Here is a 21,010-nt window from a genome sequence, read left to right on the forward strand (position 1 = left end):
AAAATGTTTTTAACAGGCACCAAAAACAGTACAGAAAGCGCCTGTCTGGTGTCAACAGGAAGGGAGTTCCAAAGTGTAGTATATTAACATAGCAATTCCCTTGATCACTGAGGTGCCACTGAAGGAGAATGCCATGATCACAGGACTAAGTTTCACCCGTCTCAATAACCACCCAGATCTCATTGGCACTGGAAAAAGAGGGTTGTTCAGTGTATATTACACTTTTAAAGAACAACCAGCTGAGCCTCCACAAGGAATTCCTCCCATCCCATCCAAAAACAGAAATGGAGAGAAAACTCCCTAAATATACTGAAGAAAAACAGAAGTCACTCGGTCGAAACAAAATAAAAAAATTCCTTCCAGCAGCACCTTAAAGACCAACTAAGTTTTTATTTTGGTATGAGCTTTCGTGTGCATGCACACTTCTTCAGATACACTGAAATGTATCTGAGAAGTACCTGAAAAATGAGAAGTCACTCAGGAGAAGTAGTTGTCTTTTTCCTCAAGGTATTAGCAGACAGGGACAAATCTCTCTACTCAATAGGATAGCCAGCAGAACTTGGTCTGTGACTAAAGAGTTCTAGAAAGTGTCTATGAGTGTCTATGGAATATGGTTGTGCAAATATCATGGGGCCCCAAATGGATTGTGTTCATCCAAGCAGTAGCGACACAACCTCCCCTACCCCATCCCCATGGGTTATGTTCAATGTAGCGCTATGGTGAAAGTTCTCTCAGCACAAGGATTTCTCCATGCTCAATGGAATGTTCTCCCCCGTCCCCATCCCCCCATGCACCCGACCCCCTGAAACAGATTTGGGATGGTGTCAGATGTGCGTGGGATACAAGGAGTGAAAATCCATTGTACTGGCTCAAGTATTTAGTTGGACACTGCCCCATGTCTGCATCATTATATATGCATTTAAAAGCTTAATATAGAGGCTGAGTGCTTCCTGCTATAATCCTTCAAGTTGATGGACTTATATAGCTCTTTACATAAAAAAGCAATGAGCACAAAAAACACTACACTGTCTCAGCACAGCAACATCGCTTCGTAGACCTTTGTGCTTCAACTGCTTCTAAAAATTACTTCTGTTAAATTTCATGCACTCCCCTTAACCAGTGCTGGCTCTCTAGCTTGCATTTCCATTACGTGGAGATCAGACATAATTTGATGGGAACTGGTCCACGCAAGAACTAAAGGAAATGTATGTATTTCAAAAAAGGGCTGGAGCACACACAACACTTGCTCCCTTCGGTTGCTCCTTACCTGCAACGGAATTGGGCCGAGGCATTACTAATGAGCCAGAGCTTTGAGTGTAAGTCACAGGGCCATCTCCAGAAGATGCTTCCACTTTTGGCAGACTTTCTGAAGACCCCACCGTCTCCTCTTCTGCAACTGGCGAGCAATTATCTGTTCTCCGTTCATGAATAATCCCTTGATGTGCACCAGTTCTGAGGCTGCCGTCTTTGCTCCACTCCAAACTGGATCCACTACGGTCGTCGTTTTCAGATGAACTTGTTACTGTCGCTTAAAAATTAAAAAAAAGAGGAAAGCTATAAATTCTAATGGGAAGAATGCTAATATAATAAACTGGTTTGTAGTGTTCTTACGACTAAAACTTCGCTCAATCAGGTGATGAGCTCCTACAAGGCACACTAAATTAGCGTTTCCTGGGCTGGTTTTAGCGGGAAGACAAAAACATTCATTGGGCATCGTAGGACAGCTACTGTTCATGTTCTTAGTTGCAACTAGGTATGTCTCTCAGAGCATGACCTCCTTGCTTTAAGAACACTGACAACTTACAATAACGTAAAACATTGTAAGGATTTTGATGAAAGCCTTGTAGTGTGCTTCTGTATGGCCAAATGATTAACGTTGATTAAAGGCAGGGGGCAAACTTGGGACTTTTGATGCATTATGAACTAAGAGTCCCTCCTGATTTACTCATCGAGGGGAGTGGGAGGGCCAGGAAAGATTTCCACTCCAGTTTCTAATAGCGAAAAGACAGCATGTCACCAGTCTGCCTCCCCCTTCCTCATTTTGGCCACTAGCCCAGACTTCTCTCTTACTTAGCTCACCGCAAATGATGAAAATCTGCCCTCACCCCCATTATGTCAACGGAGGCAGAGACAATTTCAACTAAGGCAATGAAACTTTTTTAAAGAAAGAAAGAAAAGAATAAAAGCCTGACCCAGCAGAAAGTGCGGGGGAAGGAGAGGGAGGGGAAGGGCAGCTCTCCACTCAAAAAACCTACTGGCCCAGAATAACGTAGCAGGGATGGAAATTACAATGGAAGCCTACTTAAGTAGCATGGAAGAACAAGCTAGTTTCACGGTTTGCCAAAGTCTGCCAAAAACAGTTACACAAAAGATAATACTTGCCAAACTATGTACTCAATGAGCATTTAATAATCTTCATATATTTGCATGCACACATTGAGTATGTGTACACACACACACACACACACACACACACACACACACACACACACGTTAAGGGATTCTTTAGGAAATACAGGACACCCTCCACACTTAAATCCTTCCAAATGAATGTAGCATGATTAGATCTATAAATAACTTGGGGGGCTAAGGATACTTAGTAAGATACAAGTTCATTTTAATATCCATTCCATTCCCACCCACCCCCCTTCAGATGAAGTCAAATTTGCAATGCATGTGTGCAAGCTAGCTTTCAAATTAAATGCTGTCTTTCAGGATTTGCAGGGGAACGCGTGGGAGGGAGTGTTTTATTTTAAGACGAGCATGTTGCACAACAGAAAATTCTATACATTTTCACAACAGCCTTGAGAACAGAAGGCGCACAATTTCCAGATCCGTTATCATCCTAGCTAATGGGTTTCCCAGAGGTTTTCCTCCATGCGTCCTCAAGTCTTCATTTTACCCAGCTCTTTGGGGCTTGATTTCTCCTGGGCTAGTTTTCATTCCCAGTTATGAATTAATCATTCAAACCTCCACATAACGCCATCATTAAACTGCAATTATGTTGAAACTTATCAGCCTTTCTTGGTCCAGAACCGAAAGCATTTCACGAATACTTCCGATGTTTGCCATCACTAGCATACCCCCTTCACCCTAACTGCAGTGGATCCATTTCCAGGCCCAATTTAAAATGTGGATATTAAACTTCAAAGCTCTTAATGGCTTGGAACCAGGTTATTTGAAATATTGCCCTTTCCTGCATATACCTCACCTGATCCTCAATAGCTTTTTCAGAGGCCCTATTCCAAATGCCCCACCAAGTGAAGTGAGTTGGGTGGCTATTAAGAAGAGGCCTTTTTAGTAACAGCACCTCAGCCTACACAGAGAAAGTTGTTTGGAACCATCTCTGTGGTCCTTCCAGTAACAGGTAAAGGCCTCCCCCCCCCACCCTTGCACCTCTCAGCATTTGATTTGAGATTTTCTCTATATCTGTGTTGCCAACTGGAGTACAGCATGGATCCATTACTGTTGACTGAAGCTCAAATGGTCTCGGTGGCTCTTTATCTCACTCACAAGCCCCACACCAAGTTTGCCTTCTCTCCCCACACTAGAACACTGTGTCATGAACCTGTTTGCAATGATACAAAAACTTGAAAACTTTCCAAGCAGGGATCTTTGTTTACAAGGGGTGGAACACTCTTCCCCCCCCAAAAAAATGGTAGCATAATAAAAACACTTCCTGGTCCTTAGCAAAGTTCTCTATATGCTTCACATTCATTATTTCAGTAAATCTTTAGAACAACCCCGTATGGTCGATCAGTATTGTACTCAAGGATGAGAGATAAATGTACTGCCTGAAGCAACCCAACGAATTCATGACTGTAGTGAAATGTGGACCGGGGGCTTTCTGATCAATTGCTCCAGCTCTTAATCACTGCATTCCATTAGCACTGTTATTTTCTTCCCCAGCAGAACTTCCCCAGCAAACATACATTGTTGTGAAGAAACTCAGGGTTCCAGCCCTCTCCCAGCCCGTGACTAAATGCCCACAGGAAAGACACAAAAGAACTACTGAGAATGACAAAATTATTTCAAGTGAAAGAGCACTTAAAAAAATTTCTGGAGCATGGAGACTTTGGAATTGAAGCCAAGTACTAACCGAAATTAACACAAGAGAGTTTCGGAGCAAACTCCCTGTAAGCCTGATGCAGAGAAGCAAGATGCAACAGAGACAGCAGTAAGTCAGCACATTGCTAGGAGTTAAACTGCTTACCTATAATTCCACTATCCTTGCTTTCCAACGTGGAGCTTGGGCTGCTAATGGTCCCACAGGGACTACTTTTGTTGGCCGCTGTTTTGCCAGCACAGCTATTCAGAGTTGAGCAGGGGCTGTCAGTGCTTGGCGATGTGGTGCTGCTCGTCAGGGTAGAGCAGGGACTGACTCCTTGGCTAGCTATGGTGCACTACAAAATGAAGGAAAGGAAGGATGAATACACAGAACAGAGTGTTATCGGTCCATGGCAGAATTAATACTAAGGAGGAAATCAAACAAGCCTAAAGTTAACACAACTTTCCAAGGCTGCATCGAAAGAGGATTCATTGAGGCCCTTTTCAAGAAAGAAGCAGCAGCAATAGGATCATAGCTGTCCCTGTTTTAAAGGAAAAATCCCTTATGCTGAATAGGCTTCCTCGCGAGAAAAGGGAAAACTTGACAGCTATAAATAGGACAATAGCAGATTATGGGCCCTTTGTATTTTAACTTGGACCTGTAAAGTTCACTGTCTCATGCCTGAAACACTGTTTGTTGAGAGGCTGCAACACAAAACCCAGGACTTGTTTGGGATAATGATCAAATATGCTTCTCTGCAAATTCGAAAAGGAAAGGCACGGACAAAATTTGGTTTAAAATCTTTTGTCACAGGTGGCTAGAATTCTCCTAGAATAGGTGCCCTCCTGTACTACAACAGAATGTACTGTCTCCTCCCAGCATCTCACGAGAGACATACAGTACAGATTATTTCCCAAATTCCTATGCCTCATAAACCAAGCAGTAAGGAAAGTGCAAGCCAGAAGTGCCTATGGGACAAAAGGCATTCAGTTAAAAATGCACATGCGCAAAAACAGATGGGTACAAGCGAGTGAGCCATGGCTACTACATTAGACAACAGAACGAGAGAAAATGTTGTAACAAAACTCAAATCTGATTCCCAAGGCCAAAAGTAGAAAAATGATCTGCTGTGAATTTTCACAAGAGGGAGATTTTCAGCTCTTCCCCGTATATCGATCAAGCCAAAAGCCACATCTTTAGTTCACTGTGGTGATCTTTATTGCCTAAGACAGGAGTGGGAAACATGTGGCACTCCATATGTTATTGGACTACAGCATCCATCAGCTTTGATTACTGGCCCTGCTGGGAGTTGTAGTTCAACAACATCTGGAAGGACAAGGTTCCCCTACCTTAGGAGAAAAGAAATATCCAGAAGTTGTTTTTAAATATCCTTCCAGGTCGCAACTGCTTGAAGCAGCAGGTGAAAAATAACCATTCAATGATTTTCTCACAACCCCATCCAATGTAAAGAATTTCCTTGGAACAGTGAAGATTAAGTCACAGCTGTTTTTCTTTCAGTGCTTCCTACAAATGTGCACTGTGTACACATTTATGTTAGTGATTTTTATTGTCTATTAGCATGTTTGCTATTAAATATATTGAAAGCACAATATTTGTTGGCATCTCTAGTTTTAACAGATTGCTGTTTACAACGGTTTCCACTAGCATACCATAGCTTCACGCTTTTCTTCCACAGAGATATGGGCAGACGTTGGAATCCCTTCTCCCAGTAAAAATCCCAGTCTTGTCATCAGTTCCTGAGCCGCTGGTGAACAGCTTGATTCCTTCTCTGACTTTGTTTCTATGCAATAAAAGAAAATACTGTATGAAGGAGTACAGTGACTGGCTTTGCAAGAGTAACAACAAGTTACAAGAAAGGAGATTCCGACTAAACATCAGGAAGAACTTTCTGACAGTAAGAGCTGTTCAGCAGTGGTATGGTCTCCCTCGGGAGGTTGCGGGCTCTCCATCCTTGGAGGTTTTTAAGCAGAGGTTGGATGGCCATCTGTCATGGATGCTTTAGCCGAGATTCCTGCATTGCAGTGGGGGACTAGAAGACCCTCAGGGTCCCTTCCAACACTATGATTCTAGAAGAACAAGGCTCATTCAGGTCTGAATTCATTCTTGGGCCAATAAGAATATAGATTTCAACAGAGAGAAACAACAAAATGGAGTATCAGGGGATAGAATACTAAAGTTTTAAAACCTATGACACAATCCTGCCACCATGGAGCTCCTTTAGTTCCCGCTGATTGCAAGGGAGACGGGTCAGCACACATTTAACTTTCTCATTGAAATCAAAGGGTCAAATGAGATGTGGCATGTGAAATGCAATCTGGTTCTCCAGTTATTTTCTTTTAAATTAAAAATTAGAGCAGGGCTGCTTCGAAGATATGGGAATTGGTGCATGAGAAACTTATGTTCACTTGGAGATCTTGAACTAAAGCATGCAGGTACGGTAACACATACTATTTGAATAGGGCAGTGGTTCTCAGTTGGAGGTCTGTGGACCCCAGGGGGTCTGCAGAACCCACCCAGGGGGCCTGTGGCACATACTCTGCCAACAGTCCAGGACACTCTGCAAACATCATACAAGAGCACAGCTCCCCCAAACAAACAATATTGCAGCACCCAAAAGTGTGTGGTTTTGGGCACCGTACTCTTGCATGGGTCAGGTGACTCTCCCAGAAGACACTCATCCTGGTTTTGAGCTGGGACATGTTGAAGGGTATAGTAGAGGCACCTCCAAACTCGGCCCTCCAGCTGTTTGGGGACTACAATTCCCTTCATCCTTGACCACTGGGTCCTGTTAGCTATGGATGGTGGGAGTTGTAATCCCAAAACAGCTGGAGGGCCGAGTTTGGGGATGCCTGGTATAGTGGCACCATTCACATAACAAAACCTACTAAAGAGATATCAACATTTTCAAAAGTAGGGAGTGCATGGCTTGGATTTGAAAAACAGGGGGTCTGGCTAATTGGGAACCAGTGGAATAGGGGATGAATATGACAAGTGCCTAAATAATACCTGCAAAAACAAAAACATTCCACATGCAAATAGCAGAATAATATAGGTAGAATAAATAGCATGGGAAGAACAGGTAAAAATATTATTAATATGTTTTAAAATGAAACACCTGGGATCCATTCACAAATCTACCATATTACATCTAGTTTGTCCCTCAATATCCTTTTCTCTGGATGATTTATGTCCCAGGTATTTTCAGAAAGCTATGAAATAGTACAATCTCAGGGGAATGTCAGGAAAATGTATCAGTTCCTATACAAATGTGGTACAGTATAAATTTTACTGTTGCTTATGACTACCTGTGCAACCATCCCAATTATCTTCCAACTTTTCTGCTTTTATGTTGTGTCATATACTACTTTTGTTGTTACTCTTATAGTTATTGAAAATCCAATAACTATTTTAAATTGTAAGCTGACCTGAGAACTTTTTGTTATAGGGTAGCCAATATAAATAAATAAATAATATTGTTCTTTCGGTAGTGCCTTTCCCCTTTCACTTATTTGTGGGTGGAGGCAGCTCAAGAAAGACTCAGAGATAATAATAATAATAATAATAATAATAATAATAATAATAATAATAATAGGAACGTCAGTTTTTAAGAACCTGTAGCAAAGAACAGAGGTGCCCTTTAATAGGACAAGTTGAACTGCAAATGCATTTCAACAACTGGCTCAGAAGGAATTACCGAAACACAATTCCACTAGCTTGTAGCAAACAAGACATCTGCTTAATCTTGAGCTGAACTAACAAACAGCCGGTGTCTTTGATAGAAAAGATTTAAGTGTTTTTTCCAATATCCTTAAAATGATGAAAACAACTCTGTATTACTCTTCCAATGAGGTCTTCCGTTTAGAGATTTGTTTTCACGGCATCTAATCCTTGTTGTTGTTGTTGTTTAGTCGTTTAGTCGTGTCCGACTCTTCGTGACCCCATGGACCATAGCACGCCAGGCACTCCTGTCTTCCACTGCCTCCCGTAGTTTGGTCAAACTCATGTTCGTAGCTTCGAGAACACTGTCCAACCATCTTGTCCTCTGTCGTCCCCTTCTCCTAGTGCCCTCAATCTTTCCCAACATCAGGGTATTTTCCAAGGATTCTTCTCTTCTCATGAGGTGGCCAAAGTATTGGAGCCTCAGCTTCACGATCTGTCCTTCCAGGGAGCACTCAGGGCTGATTTCCTTAAGAATGGATAGGTTTGATCTTCTAGCAGTCCATGGGACTCTCAAGAGTCTCCTCCAGCACCATAATTCAAAAGCATCAATTCTTCGGCGATCAGCCTTCTTTATGGTCCAGCTCTCACTTCCATACATCACTACTGGGAAAACCATAGCTTTAACTATACGGACCTTTGTCGGCAAGGTGATGTCTCTGCTTTTTAAGATGCTGTCTAGGTTTGTCATTGCTTTTCTCCCAAGAAGCAGGCGTCTTTTAATTTCGTGACTGCTGTCACCATCTGCAGTGATCAAGGAGCCCAAGAAAGTAAAATCTCTCACTGCCTCCATTTCTTCCCCTTCTATTTGCCAGGAGGTGATGGGACCAGTGGCCATGATCTTGGTTTTTTTGATGTTGAGCTTCAGACCATATTTTGCGCTCTCCTCTTTCACCCTCATTAAAAGGTTCTTTAATTCCTCCTCACTTTCTGCCATCAAGGTTGTGTCATCTGCATATCTGAGGTTGTTGATATTTCTTCCGGCAATCTTAATTCCTGCTTGGGATTCATCTAGTCCAGCCTTTCGCATGATGAATTCTGCATATAAGTTAAATAAGCAGGGAGACAATATACAACCTTGTCGTACTCCTTTCCCAATTTTGAACCAATCCGTTGTTCCATATCCAGTTCTAACTGTAGCTTCTTGTCCCACATAGAGATTTCTCAGGAGACAGATGAGGTGATCAGGCACTCCCATTTCTTTAAGAACTTGCCATAGTTTGCTGTGGTCGACACAGTCAAAGGCTTTTGCATAGTCAATGAAGCAGAAGTAGACGTTTTTCTGGAACTCTCTAGCTTTCTCCATAATCCAGCGCATGTTTGCTATTTGGTTCCTCTGCCCCTTCGAAATCCAGCTTGCACTTCTGGGAGTTCTCGGTCCACATACTGCCTAAGCCTGCCTTGTAGAATTTTAAGCATAACCTTGCTAGCGTGTGAAATGAGGGCAATTGTGCGGTAGTTGGAGCATTCTTTGGCACTGCCCTTCTTTGGAATTGGGATGTAGACTGATCTTCTCCAATCCTCTGGCCATTGCTGAGTTTTCCAAACTTGCTGGCATATTGGGTGTAGCACCTTAACAGCATCATCTTTTAAAATTTTAAATAGTTCAGCTGGAATATCATCACTTCCACTGGCCTTGTTATTAGCAGTGCTTTCTAAGGCCCATTTGACTTCACTCTCCAAGATGTCTGGCTCAAGGTCAGCAACCACACTACCTGGGGTGTACGAGACCTCCATATCTTTCTGGTATAATTCCTCTGTGTATTCTTGCCACCTCTTCTTGATGTCTTCTGCTTCTGTTAGGTCCTTACCACTTTTGTCCTTGATTATGGTAATCTTTGTACGAAATGTTCCTTTCATATCTCCAATTTTCTTGAACAGATCTCTGGTTTTCCCCATTCTATTGTTTTCCTCTATTTCTTTGCATTGCTCATTTAAGAAGACCCTCTTGTCTCTCCTTGCTGTTTTTTGGAAATCTGCATTCAGTTTCCTGTATCTTTCCCTATCTCCCTTGCATTTTGCTTGCCTCCTCTCCTCCGCTATTTGTAAGGCCTCGTTGGACAGCCATTTTGCTTTCTTGCATTTCCTTTTCCTTGGGATGGTTTTCGTTGCTGCCTCCTGTATAATGTTACGAGCCTCCATCCATAGTTCTTCAGGCACTCTGTCCACCAAATCTAAATCCTTAAACCTGTTCCTCACTTCCACTGTGTATTCATAAGGGATTTGATTCAGATTGTATCTTACTGGCCCAGTGGTTTTTCCTACTTTCTTCAGTTTAAGCTGGAATTTTGCTATAAGAAGCTGATGATCTGAGTTACAGTCAGCTCCAGGTCTTGTTTTTGCTGACTGTATAGAGCTTCTCCATCTTTGGCTGCAGAGAATATAATCAATCTGATTTCGATGCTGCCCATTTGGTGATATCCATGTGTAGAGTCGTCTCTTGTGTTGTTGGAAGAGAGTGTTTGTGATGACCAGCTTGTTCTCTTGACAGAACTCTATTAGCCTTTGCCCTGCTTCATTTTGAACTCCAAGGCCAAACTTGCCAGTTGTTCCTTTTATCTCTTGATTCCCTACTTTAGCATTCCAATCCCCTGTAATGAGAAGAACATCCTTCTTTGGTGTCATTTCTAGAAGGTGTTGTAGGTCTTCATAGAATTGGTCAATTTCACTTTCTTCAGCACCGGTAGTTGGTGCATAAACTTGGATTACTGTGATGTTAAAAGGTCTGCCTTGGATTCGTATCGAGATCATTCTGTCATTTTTGAGATTGCATCCCATCACAGCTTTTGCCACTCTTTTGTTGACTATGAGGGCCACTCCATTTCTTCTACCGGATTCTTGCCCACAGTAGTAGATATGATAGTCACCCGAACTGAATTCACCCATTCCCTTCCATTTTAGTTCACTGATGCCCAGGATGTCGATATTTATTCTTGTCATCTCATTTTTGACCACATCCAGCTTACCTCCACTCATGGTTCTTACATTCCAGGTTCCTATGCAATATTTTTCTTTACAGCATCGGACTTTCCTTTCGCTTCCAGGCATATCCGCAACTGAGCGTCCTTTCGGCTTTGGCCCAGCCGCTTCATCAGCTCTGAATCTACTTGTACTTGTCCTCCGCTCTTCCTCAGTAGCATGTTGGACGCCTTCCGACCTGAGGGGCTCATCTTCCAGCGTCATAACTTTTATATGCCTGTTGTCTTTGTCCATGGAGTTTTCTTGGCAGGGATACTGGAGTGGCTTGCCAGTTCCTTCTCCAGGTGGATCACGTTTAGTCAAAAACTCTCCACTATGACCTGTCCATCTTGGGTGGCCCTGCATGGCATAGCTCATAGCTTCTCTGAGTTATTCAAGCCCCTTCGCCACGACAAGGCATTGATCCATGAAGGGGCTTTTAATCTAATCCTTAAAAGAAAGTAATCTGCCATTCCTTAAATGTGACTGTGATAGGGGATATTTGCAAGGGAACTATCATTCAAGTATCATTTCTCTATTAAATTATTTGGTTCATACAAATAGCGGTAGCTGGCACTACATTACTCTTAGCAAATTCTCATCCGCTTGTCTTCAAGAATATCTGAACAGGAGCGCTGTGTGTGTGAGAGAGAGAGAGAGAGAGAGAGAGAGAATCTGAATATGATACCTGAAATTTAATTTCCATATGCACTTTTAGCTCTGCAGTAATGACATTAAGCTTGGGTTCACCTAAAATGGCGATCGTAGAGCGCACTGCAGTTATCCATTATTAATTACACACAGGGGATGAGGTGAACTGGTAGCTCATTTTTACACTGCTATAACTTTGGTCTATTTGTAAATAAAGACTCAAGAGCTAGGGCATTTTATTCAACTTGAGTAATTGAAGACACCACAACTAGTTTGTCAGAATTTCCATATCCGAGCTCTTTTCCTTCCCTCACCCCAGTTCAGGGAGTTGGACTAGATGACTATAGGAGTCCCATCCAACTCTACAATTCTATGATTCTATGAAATATTTATGTGAAACTACATAACCTGCAATGGCACAGAGCAGGGCCTTTAGTGTTGTGGCACCCACTTGTGGAATTTCCTCTCAGCTGACATCAGACATGTGTCGTCATGCTAAAAACTTTTATTTCCCCAAGCGTTCCTGGGCTGGTGATCTAGTCACATTTTACTTCAAGTTACTCTGTCATTTCCGGCAGTTTTAAATTGCATTTGAAATAACTTATTTTTTAATTGTTGGTTTTTGTATTTGTTTTACAAATGTTTATGATTAAGCAGTCTATTACTATTGAAAAAATAAAACAGCATCTATATCTATACACACACATAGAATTGGCAACCCTCGTTTTGGTAACGTGTTTAGTACCACCAGGAGCGGAAAGATATCTCTCTGGACTTCTATAAAACTGTCAGTCATAAACTGAACAAACAGGCACTTTCCCTTTCTTTGTGATGGTAAAAACGCTAGTAAAAAGGGGAGGGTGCTATCTACAGTCTTAGCTGTAAGAGCAGCTGTCAAATGATCCACAAAAAAATCATTTTATAATCAAGATGCTTCGATTCAAAAGCGTCACTCTAAATGGATGTTTCCCAACGTTGGGAAGATGGATTCAAGGGTTTCTGCTACAGATGAAACAGTCGAGTGCAGTATTCCTATTCTACACACACACAAACTACAATACTACAGACGTTTACCTGGAGAAAGCCTTATCTAATTCCGGGGTGGGGGGGGATTCTGAATCCACATGAAAAGCAAGATTGTTGCTGTAAAGCATTCTGGGTTTGCGCTAGGTAATGTTATAATTCTCCAGAGATCTTGTTTAGGAGGAGGCTGTGAGGGGGCAAGTGGAAGCGTATTTGCATTTGTTTGGGAACCACAAGCATGTTTATGGTAGGCAAGGGCAATTGCGTGAGCCTTTATAATGTTTAGATGTATGATTTGCCTTCATAGAATAATACAATTGTAGAGTTGGAATGGGGGTCTTCTAAATCCAACGCCCTGCAATGCAGGAATCTTTTGACCAATGTGGGGCTCGAACCCACAACCCTGAGATTTGAGTGTCTCATGCTCTACCAACTGAACTATCCCTGACCGGCCCTGTGTCCCCCCCCCCCAGAAAAAAGCACTGCTTAATACTATGATAAGCCTAATTCCAGAGACAAAAAGGACATGGCAGCTGAGCAGCTAAGGAGTTCCTTGTAGCCCTGAGCTGATGTTCATCCATGTTTCTCATTTCTCCCTGTAAGTACTAACAGCAAACTACTTCACCAGACTACAATCCACACCCAAAACCTAAGCTTCCGTTTGGGAATTATTAGGTTAGACTATTGAACAAAATTAATGTACAGAGGATGTTGGAACTGAAGCCTTTTAAATATTTGAAATTTCAGATATTCAAAATACACATATAGGAATCCTCACTAAATACGAAACTGATACTTCCATAGGATGAGGAAGAACAGAAACTACAGTTCTGTTTGTTACTTTCCAAGAGCACTAACCCTTTGGGAATTCTGCCATCAACTAAGCAGAGAGGTCCAAGAAATTGCTTTCAAAGCCAACAGTAGTAAACAACTAAAGAGCACTTTTTAAAAAAGTAAACTTATTGAGTTAAAAAAATGTTCAATACACACAAGTGATTATCTTAAACCGAGCTCAAAACATGAAACAGATGCTGTCACCACATTAAGAGTCAAATTCAACATTTATGCTGGAGATTTCTATATAAACAATTGAAAACAATGTGATTTAATGCCTTCAGATACATTAGTGGAGTAGTTGAAGAGTTCACACAATACCCACTTGCCCAAGTGAGGAGTCCCAACTTTCCCTACACACACATATGAAGACAAGGTGCTGAATTATGAAAGCCAGTGCAGCGTAATGGTTAAGAGTGTTGGACTATGACTTTGGGAGACCAGGGTTCGGATCCCCACTCAGCCACGAAATTCACAGGGTTGTTGTGAGGATGAAATGGGGAGGAGGAGAACCACGTACACCACCTTGAACTCCTTGGAAGATGAAGGTAGTAGATAAATGTAATAAGTAAGTTGTTGTTGTTGTTGTTGTTGTTGTTGTTGTTGTTGTTGTTGTTGTTGTTGTTGTTACCTTGTCCATCTGGCTGGGTTTTCCCAGCCACTATGGGTGGCTTCCAATACATATAAAAACATAATAAAATGTCAGACATAAAAAACTTCCCAATACAGGGCTGCTTTCAGATGTCTTCTAAAAGTTGTGTAGTTCTTTATCTCCTTGACATCTGATGGGAGAGCATTCCACATGGCGGACGCCACCACCACCAAGAAGGCCCTCTCTGCTTGGTTCCCTGTAACTTTACTTCTCGCAGTGAGGGAACCGCCAGAAGCCCCTCAGAGGACCTTAGAGACTGGGCTGAATGATGGAGGTGGAGACGCTCCTTCAGGTATATTGGGCCGATGCTGTTTAGGGCTTTAAAGGGCAGCAGCAACACTTTGAATTGTGCTTGGAAACATACTGGGAGCTAGTGAAGATCTTTCAGGACCGGTGTTACTATAGTCCCAGTGGCCACTCCCAGTCACCAGTCTAGCTGCCGCATTCTGGATTAGTTGTAGTTTCCGAGTCACCTTCGAAGGTAGCCCCAAGTAGAGCGCACTGCAGTTATCCATGTGATTACAGATATGGCCATCAACAGACTCCCTTCTGGAAGGATTTTGCGTTATAGAAGTAGGAATTCTCCCAGCTTTTTTGACATCTGGCTCTCCCATCACTGTATCCAATGCAAGATGACCACGATGTGCAAGGATGCCAACAATTTGAAGAGCCACATGTCCCCCCTCCCAATACAGCTAAGAAAAGAGGTACAGTATGAATGAACCACGAAACCACTAAACATCAATTTGGTTCTCAGTATAAATATTAATATTTACCTAACCTGGAAGTCAGAAAAATCTACTTTCTTGTGGCAGAAACATAGAAACTCTTAATGTGTGGTATCAATGATGTGCTGGGAGAAATTCCCCCCCTCCCCCCGTTGCTAGTCATCTATTTGTGATCACTGCCACATCTTTCTAGTTATCTTTTACTGCAGGGTATCCGTTCCATGTTCCTGTTGTATTATTAAAAATACAGATAAAAAGTTGAACAGTTTAAAAGAGAAATCCACACATTTCACTTCTTGCTCCTGCAAGAAAACAATCATGTCATTTAGAGACCAAAGGAAGCCAAAGCTGCTCCACTTTTTTAAAAAGAAGCGACTTTTTAAGCCAATGTTTCTATTCACTCCTACACAACCACACTCAGCCTACAGAGACAGCCATTTGAACCTCACACTCTGATATAGCAAACACAGAGAACATAGCCTGCCAACAATGAGAAACCAGGGTGACACTTTTCTTGACAGATGCACATGGCACGACAGTCTTTTTGCCTTTATTGGCCTCTGTGGAAAGGGAAAATAAAATGTTGGGTTTGGTAGCAGACAGAAGGGCCTTGAGTACATATTCTACCTCATTAAGAGGATACTGTAGCCTCTTCCAGCCTCTTCACACAATTGTAATTACGAGGAGGAGGAGGGAGGAGGAAGGAGGAGGAGGAAGTGGGATAGTGGCTGCAGATCCTGCCCCCACCAGGCAGCGCTGGACTTACCATAAGGCAGAGTGAGGCACCTGCTGTAGGCAATAAATGTCCCGCCTAACCTGGCTCCTACTGCCCTCAGGTACAGCAAAGGATGCTGTCAAAGTAGCACTCAATTGCCTGCCTGGCTGACATTTGTACATGGAATCTCTTGTGCCTGTCACTCTGTTTATCTTTCACAGTGGGTGGGGAACATCTCTCAAGGGAAGCCTGCAATACGGACATGGGCTTTCCCCCGATCGGGAGAACCTATGTGCTTGCAGAAAGGTCCCCTTTAGAGAGGTCTCTTCTGCAAATGAAGGTAAGGAACCTGTGAAAGGAATGCCTGGAAAGAACTTGTGTGCACATTACATCACCTTTGAAATTTGATGTATGCCATGAAGGAGTAAGCTGTGGCGTTGCTGCTTGTCTGCGACATGCCACAGCATCCATACAAATGGTTGCTTCTGTGCCAAAAAATACCACTTATTGATACATCTGCCATCTCATCGGTTTGCTTGAGGATTCAGTATATTGGATTGAATATGGATATTCAGTAAGGATCTTCCTTAAAAATTAGAAATAGTCTACTCCTTTCCTTCTGAGAATGTTGATTACTGTGGAATGATCAGTTCTGTAGCCAAACAAGAACTATTTATCCACATTAACTCCATACCTAGAAATGTCATTTACAGTATTTTATGATTATATTTAGGACACTGGTGGCAAGTCTCCTTTAGTCAGAAAAAGCATAAAACGTTAGACAATCAGTTTCTTTACCATCTCTGATGTTATTGTTTTAATCATTGCACCGATATAGTATGTGCAGGCTAATGGCAAAACGGCAGTAAAATTTGCCGCCATATGGGAGTAAGAGGATGGAGACTTAAGCCACCCAAACCAGTGAACAATGATCAGTATCTCAGGATTTATAACCTCTCTAGCTCAGAAAAATCTAGATCCACTTTGCTGACGAGAGAGTTACTAATCATTGGGTCATGAGAGGTGATGGATGTATAAAGCACCCCTATACAGGTACAAAATACAACCTTTCCACCACAAAAAGGGGGCTTCCCTATTAAACCACATAACTGTAGCAATATTTGACTGTCAGTCCATCATGACTAGTACGCACATGTCTGAAGAAAATAACTGAGTGAAAATAAAATGTTGGAGGAAGAAACCATCCATACAACATGCATAAGTGTTCAGCTCCTTCAATTTGAAACCTACGAGAGACATAGCTGCCAAGTTTTCCCTTTTCTCACGAGGAAGCCTATTCAGCATAAGGGACATCCCTTAAAAAAAGGGATAACTTGGCAGCTATGATGAGAGATGGAACATACTTGAACTTGTTGCTCTGAAATTTGAGGAGGGGGACATAAAACTGCAGAAAGACACAGAATTTAAGCTACAGATGTTAGACTGGCCTGTAGAAGAAATAGCGCCATACACTTTTGTGTATATCTGATTCAAGATATACACAAAAATGTGAGAAAGGTGCCAGGAAGGAATATTCCTAGAAACTTTCTGCACCTCCAGTAAGAAGAGATGGTGAGAACTCAGGTCTTAAATTCAAAGCACAAGAAAAACAAGGGAATATCCAATTTAACTTGATGTTATAGGTTGTTTCTGTTGGTGTCAATTAGGCTGTAAATCTAAAACATCAGAGTGAATATGAAATCCTCATTATTATACAAATACTTACACAGCATGTCGATTGTCATTTTGCCCTGACATTCTCTGAAACTGCACTTTGTTATGTGGTAGTCAAATTTAATGAACTAGGAACTTTTCAAGAATACCAATTAACTCCAGGGTCGGGATGCTACCAGCTTTGCCAACACAGTCATCTATTGTTATTGCTGTCTGATTTAGCAAGCAATTTAACGGCAGTGGCAAGACACAGCACTTCAACATGGCACCAGCATAACACACTCCGTTGTTAAAACTTGAAAGCAAGTCCAGAAACAGAATTCAAACAGGCCTCTCACATTAAAAGTGACCCACAACTCTCACACTTAATTTTGCTTGAAGACTGTGGTTCAAGAATTTTAGACTGCTAGACATGGCACATAACAAGCCTATCACAAGATCTGCAAAGCCAAGTACTGCACTACTCGGGTTCTTACTTGTTTTTGTAGCCGCTTCGCTTTCAAGTCAAAGTCCAGTCATTAAGTCGAAAGGAAAGCACTCCGAACACACATGCTTACCATTCTGGTTGGGATCTGTCGGCTCCAACACTTTCCTCATTGGTACGGCGACTGCATCTCCTGGTATCCGGGGACTTTCTACATACTTGGGCTTCCTGATGGGACCTGAAATGCGGAAAGATCTCAAACTTGCCTTTTTCCCCACACAGAACACAAATTACAGAGGACCAGAACAACTCCAAAAGCAGAAATGCACGTTGCAGACAGAGACAATACACACACAACACATGCTATAATAAAGACAGTGAACTCTCGTACTTCCACTCTCGCTGTCTGTTGTCAGGGGGGAAAAGCAGCAACAGCAAGCTTTAGTCAGGCTCACTTTTTGGAATGTAAACTGTGCTGTGGAACAAAAGCAGTTTCCTTGCCGCGGTGCTCTTGAATCAGCCTCCAGCATATGTAAAGAGGGTGACTTTGACATGGTCAAAATTCACACAGCTCTGGAGTTGGCCTCTCTAGGCAGAGCCTCTGTTTTTCTGCTTCAATTCGAAGATAACCCTGTTTACTAGTATAATCTTTGAAGCTGGGAGGCAAGGATTACAAAGCGGACAGCTTGCAACATTAACACTCTAAATACTCCAGTCCAGCAGCTTTATATTACTGAGTACAGTATTTTTACCCAAGCGAATGACGCACAACGTTGATTGTAAGACGGTGGGCAGGGCGGGAGGAAGAAAGGAGAGAAATATCTGCTCAGCTGCTAGCTCCTCGGTATTTTCAGTAATAATAATAATAATAATAATAATAATAATAATAAACAGGGAGAGGTTTTGCTAACTGATAGCTAAAATCAAACATACTATGTAATTTATAAGTGCATCGTTCACTTTTGAGGTTGGAGTAATTGTTCATCAAAGGAGTTCATCAAATGTAGGAGAATGAATTTAGTACTTTCATTCTACTATTTAAATTATTGATAGCTGTGTGCTTTGCTGAATGCAATTGCAGGAAACATTAAATGCACAACACAATTTCTAGTCACTAAAACACCCCCCACAATGAGAACAATACTGCCATCTAAAGGTTCGTTAGAGAAACAGAAATTGCTTTAGACTGAGAAACAGAAATTGCAGAATCCTAGGGTTCTGCTTTGCTGGGTTGACATCAGGGCGAATACCAGTCTTAATGTATCACAGTTCTATTCACTCCCAGTAGCAGAGATGACAAGGAAACAAAAACCATTAGAAATATGAGCCAACGCAACTACAACCCCTCACCCAAAATCCATGGCATCTCTACCACTACGCACCAATTTTGACATTTTAACACTGAAAATTCCTCTACAGCACCATGTGTTTGCTTTTTTTAAAAAAAACACAACCATAGACATAAGCAACAAACTGGGTTGCCATCGTCACATCACAGGTCTCTGTCATACTCCTTCACAAACATAAAACCCTCTAAGCATGCTGCTAAGAAGATCTACCCCACAGTTGCTAGCAGACTTGCATGAAGAACCCATAGGAAGAGGCTCTGGATATCAGTATGATACTGATGGTTCCATACAGCTAATATAGTTCAATACAGCTACACAGCATGCACACACATTTCTATGTGTGTGACGGAAATAAGCATTTTTCCATGGAGAGCTACGAAGTCGTCTAAGGAAACAGGGCCTGACTTAGATATTGTGCTGCCCGAGGCAGGGACAAAATGGCAACTGTTCCCCATTCCTACTGAACCACAAACTGAACCAGGATCTCCACTGCAATTGAGACAGCAGGATAGTTTAGGGGACCCAGGACAGGCCACACAACACCCACAGAGGGGAATAGCCAGATTCTAAATTTTCTGCCCTAGGTGGTTGCCTAATGGTTGGGCTATCTGAAAAGGAAGGATGCACATACCACAATAGTGGCTCACTGAAGGCCACAGAAGGCACTGGTAATTCAGTGGGAAAGGGCAGCACAACTGGGAACAAAATGCAGCCTCCACAAATCCAAGCTTACGCTTTCAGAGGAACTGCTGGCAAAAATAATTTTAAATGGGGATGAGGGTGGACCATAGGCAGATCTCTTCCCCCTCCCTCTTATTTCTACGGATTCTGCATTGAACGGCACTTTAAATGTAAAACTGAACCACCACACTCCATAACTGATTGGTTGTTATCATTTTATTATAAGCAATAATATACATATTTAAAGAAACCAGAACCAAATCAGTAATTTTAGATGGGGAAAGGAGAGGTAGCAGAACTGTAACAAATGATCTCATTACCACACAGCAACACCCCTAAGCGCAAAGCCACAGAAGTATACAAAAAGAAACATAGGATGGGACTCTTGTAGGGTTCCAGCCTCATTCAGGTATTTGTCTGCAACAGCCCTGCCCTAGCATGCTTGCTTCCATTTTGCCCAGACTCCGTTCATTCATTAGGTTCCCATAGCTCTTAACTGTGCCAAAATAATTCTCTCTCATCCAGCTGGTGTAACTTGTGGTTTAGATTGCTCTTGAAATAATAAAGACACCCCACTTTCCAGTAAACCGTAGTAATAAAAAATTTCAGTTGGCAAAGTTTGGAGAGCACAGCTTATCTTTATATGGCAAATGACGTCTTACAGATCTGTGTGGAATTATAAGACAAAAGATAAAATGGAAGCCAAAGGGTTTTATGAAGCACATTATAAATGTGTGTATGTATAAACAGAGGGGGTGGGATAGGAGAGCTTATACATATAGCTAATTACTATAAATCACAAAGTGCCCTTTAACCATTTTAGGTATACAAAGGCATAATACTCCCAATAACATTTGAGGAATGTAAAACCAAACTGGGTTTAAGACAGAAGTGGATAAATTTATTAAGGCTACCTTGCCATTCTTATTATACTACCTTAGTTGTGGCTCACTGGATTCAGAAATCAACCACCCTTGTGAATGTCACCTTATTCCTTCCACATCAGAAACTAGCAATGATCAGGAATGCTAGATGGTAATATAATAATATAAAGGAGAAAGAAATCTACCAGTGGTACATGGCAACTTATTGTTAAAGTAAGACAAATGGAACAAGAAATGATAAATGTTGAAAATGTGCACAAACGAAAGCTGCTGCCCTCCTTCCCAACCCCAACCCCAAATGTCTGGTTCAATTGTTCAGTGATAAAGATATATGCAAATACTATATAGCCCAGGGACCCCAAACTAAGGCCCGGGAGCCGGATGCGGCCCAATCACCTTCTAAATCCGGTCTGGAAATCAACATGTTTTTACACGAGTAGAATGTGTCCTTTTATTTAAAATCCACTCTGGGTTATTTGTGGGGCCTGCCTGGTGTTTTTACACGAGTCGAATGTGTCCTTTTATTTAAAATGCATCTCTGGGTTATTTGTGGGGCATAGGAATTCGTTCATTTTATACACACATACACACACACACACACACACACACACACACACACACACACAGTGTGTGTGTGTATATATATATATA

The 21,010-nt window shown here is 41.9% G+C and overlaps 1 protein-coding gene across 6 annotated transcripts in view; it reads right to left on the minus strand.

Annotated features, from left to right (window-relative positions):
- TANC1 (tetratricopeptide repeat, ankyrin repeat and coiled-coil containing 1) overlaps nucleotides 1-21,010 on the minus strand; it is a 134,554-nt gene that overhangs the window by 30,427 nt on the left and 83,117 nt on the right. For 5 of the 6 annotated variants that reach the window (XM_035132073.3, XM_035132091.3, XM_088651758.1 and 2 more), the window contains 4 exons: nucleotides 17,579-17,683; nucleotides 5,719-5,849; nucleotides 4,214-4,403; nucleotides 1,268-1,528 (listed from right to left, as the gene is read on the minus strand). In XM_035132073.3, the coding sequence (XP_034987964.2) occupies nucleotides 1,268-1,528; nucleotides 4,214-4,403; nucleotides 5,719-5,849; nucleotides 17,579-17,683 (687 nt within the window). The remainder of the gene's footprint in view (nucleotides 1-1,267; nucleotides 1,529-4,213; nucleotides 4,404-5,718; nucleotides 5,850-17,578; nucleotides 17,684-21,010) is intronic. The other variant, XM_060280045.2, reaches the window with a different exon arrangement.

Source organism: Zootoca vivipara, chromosome 1 (genome assembly GCF_965207765.1).
Source record: "Zootoca vivipara chromosome 1, rZooViv2.hap1.1, whole genome shotgun sequence".
In the NCBI taxonomy this organism is placed as follows: Eukaryota; Metazoa; Chordata; class Lepidosauria; order Squamata; family Lacertidae; genus Zootoca; species Zootoca vivipara.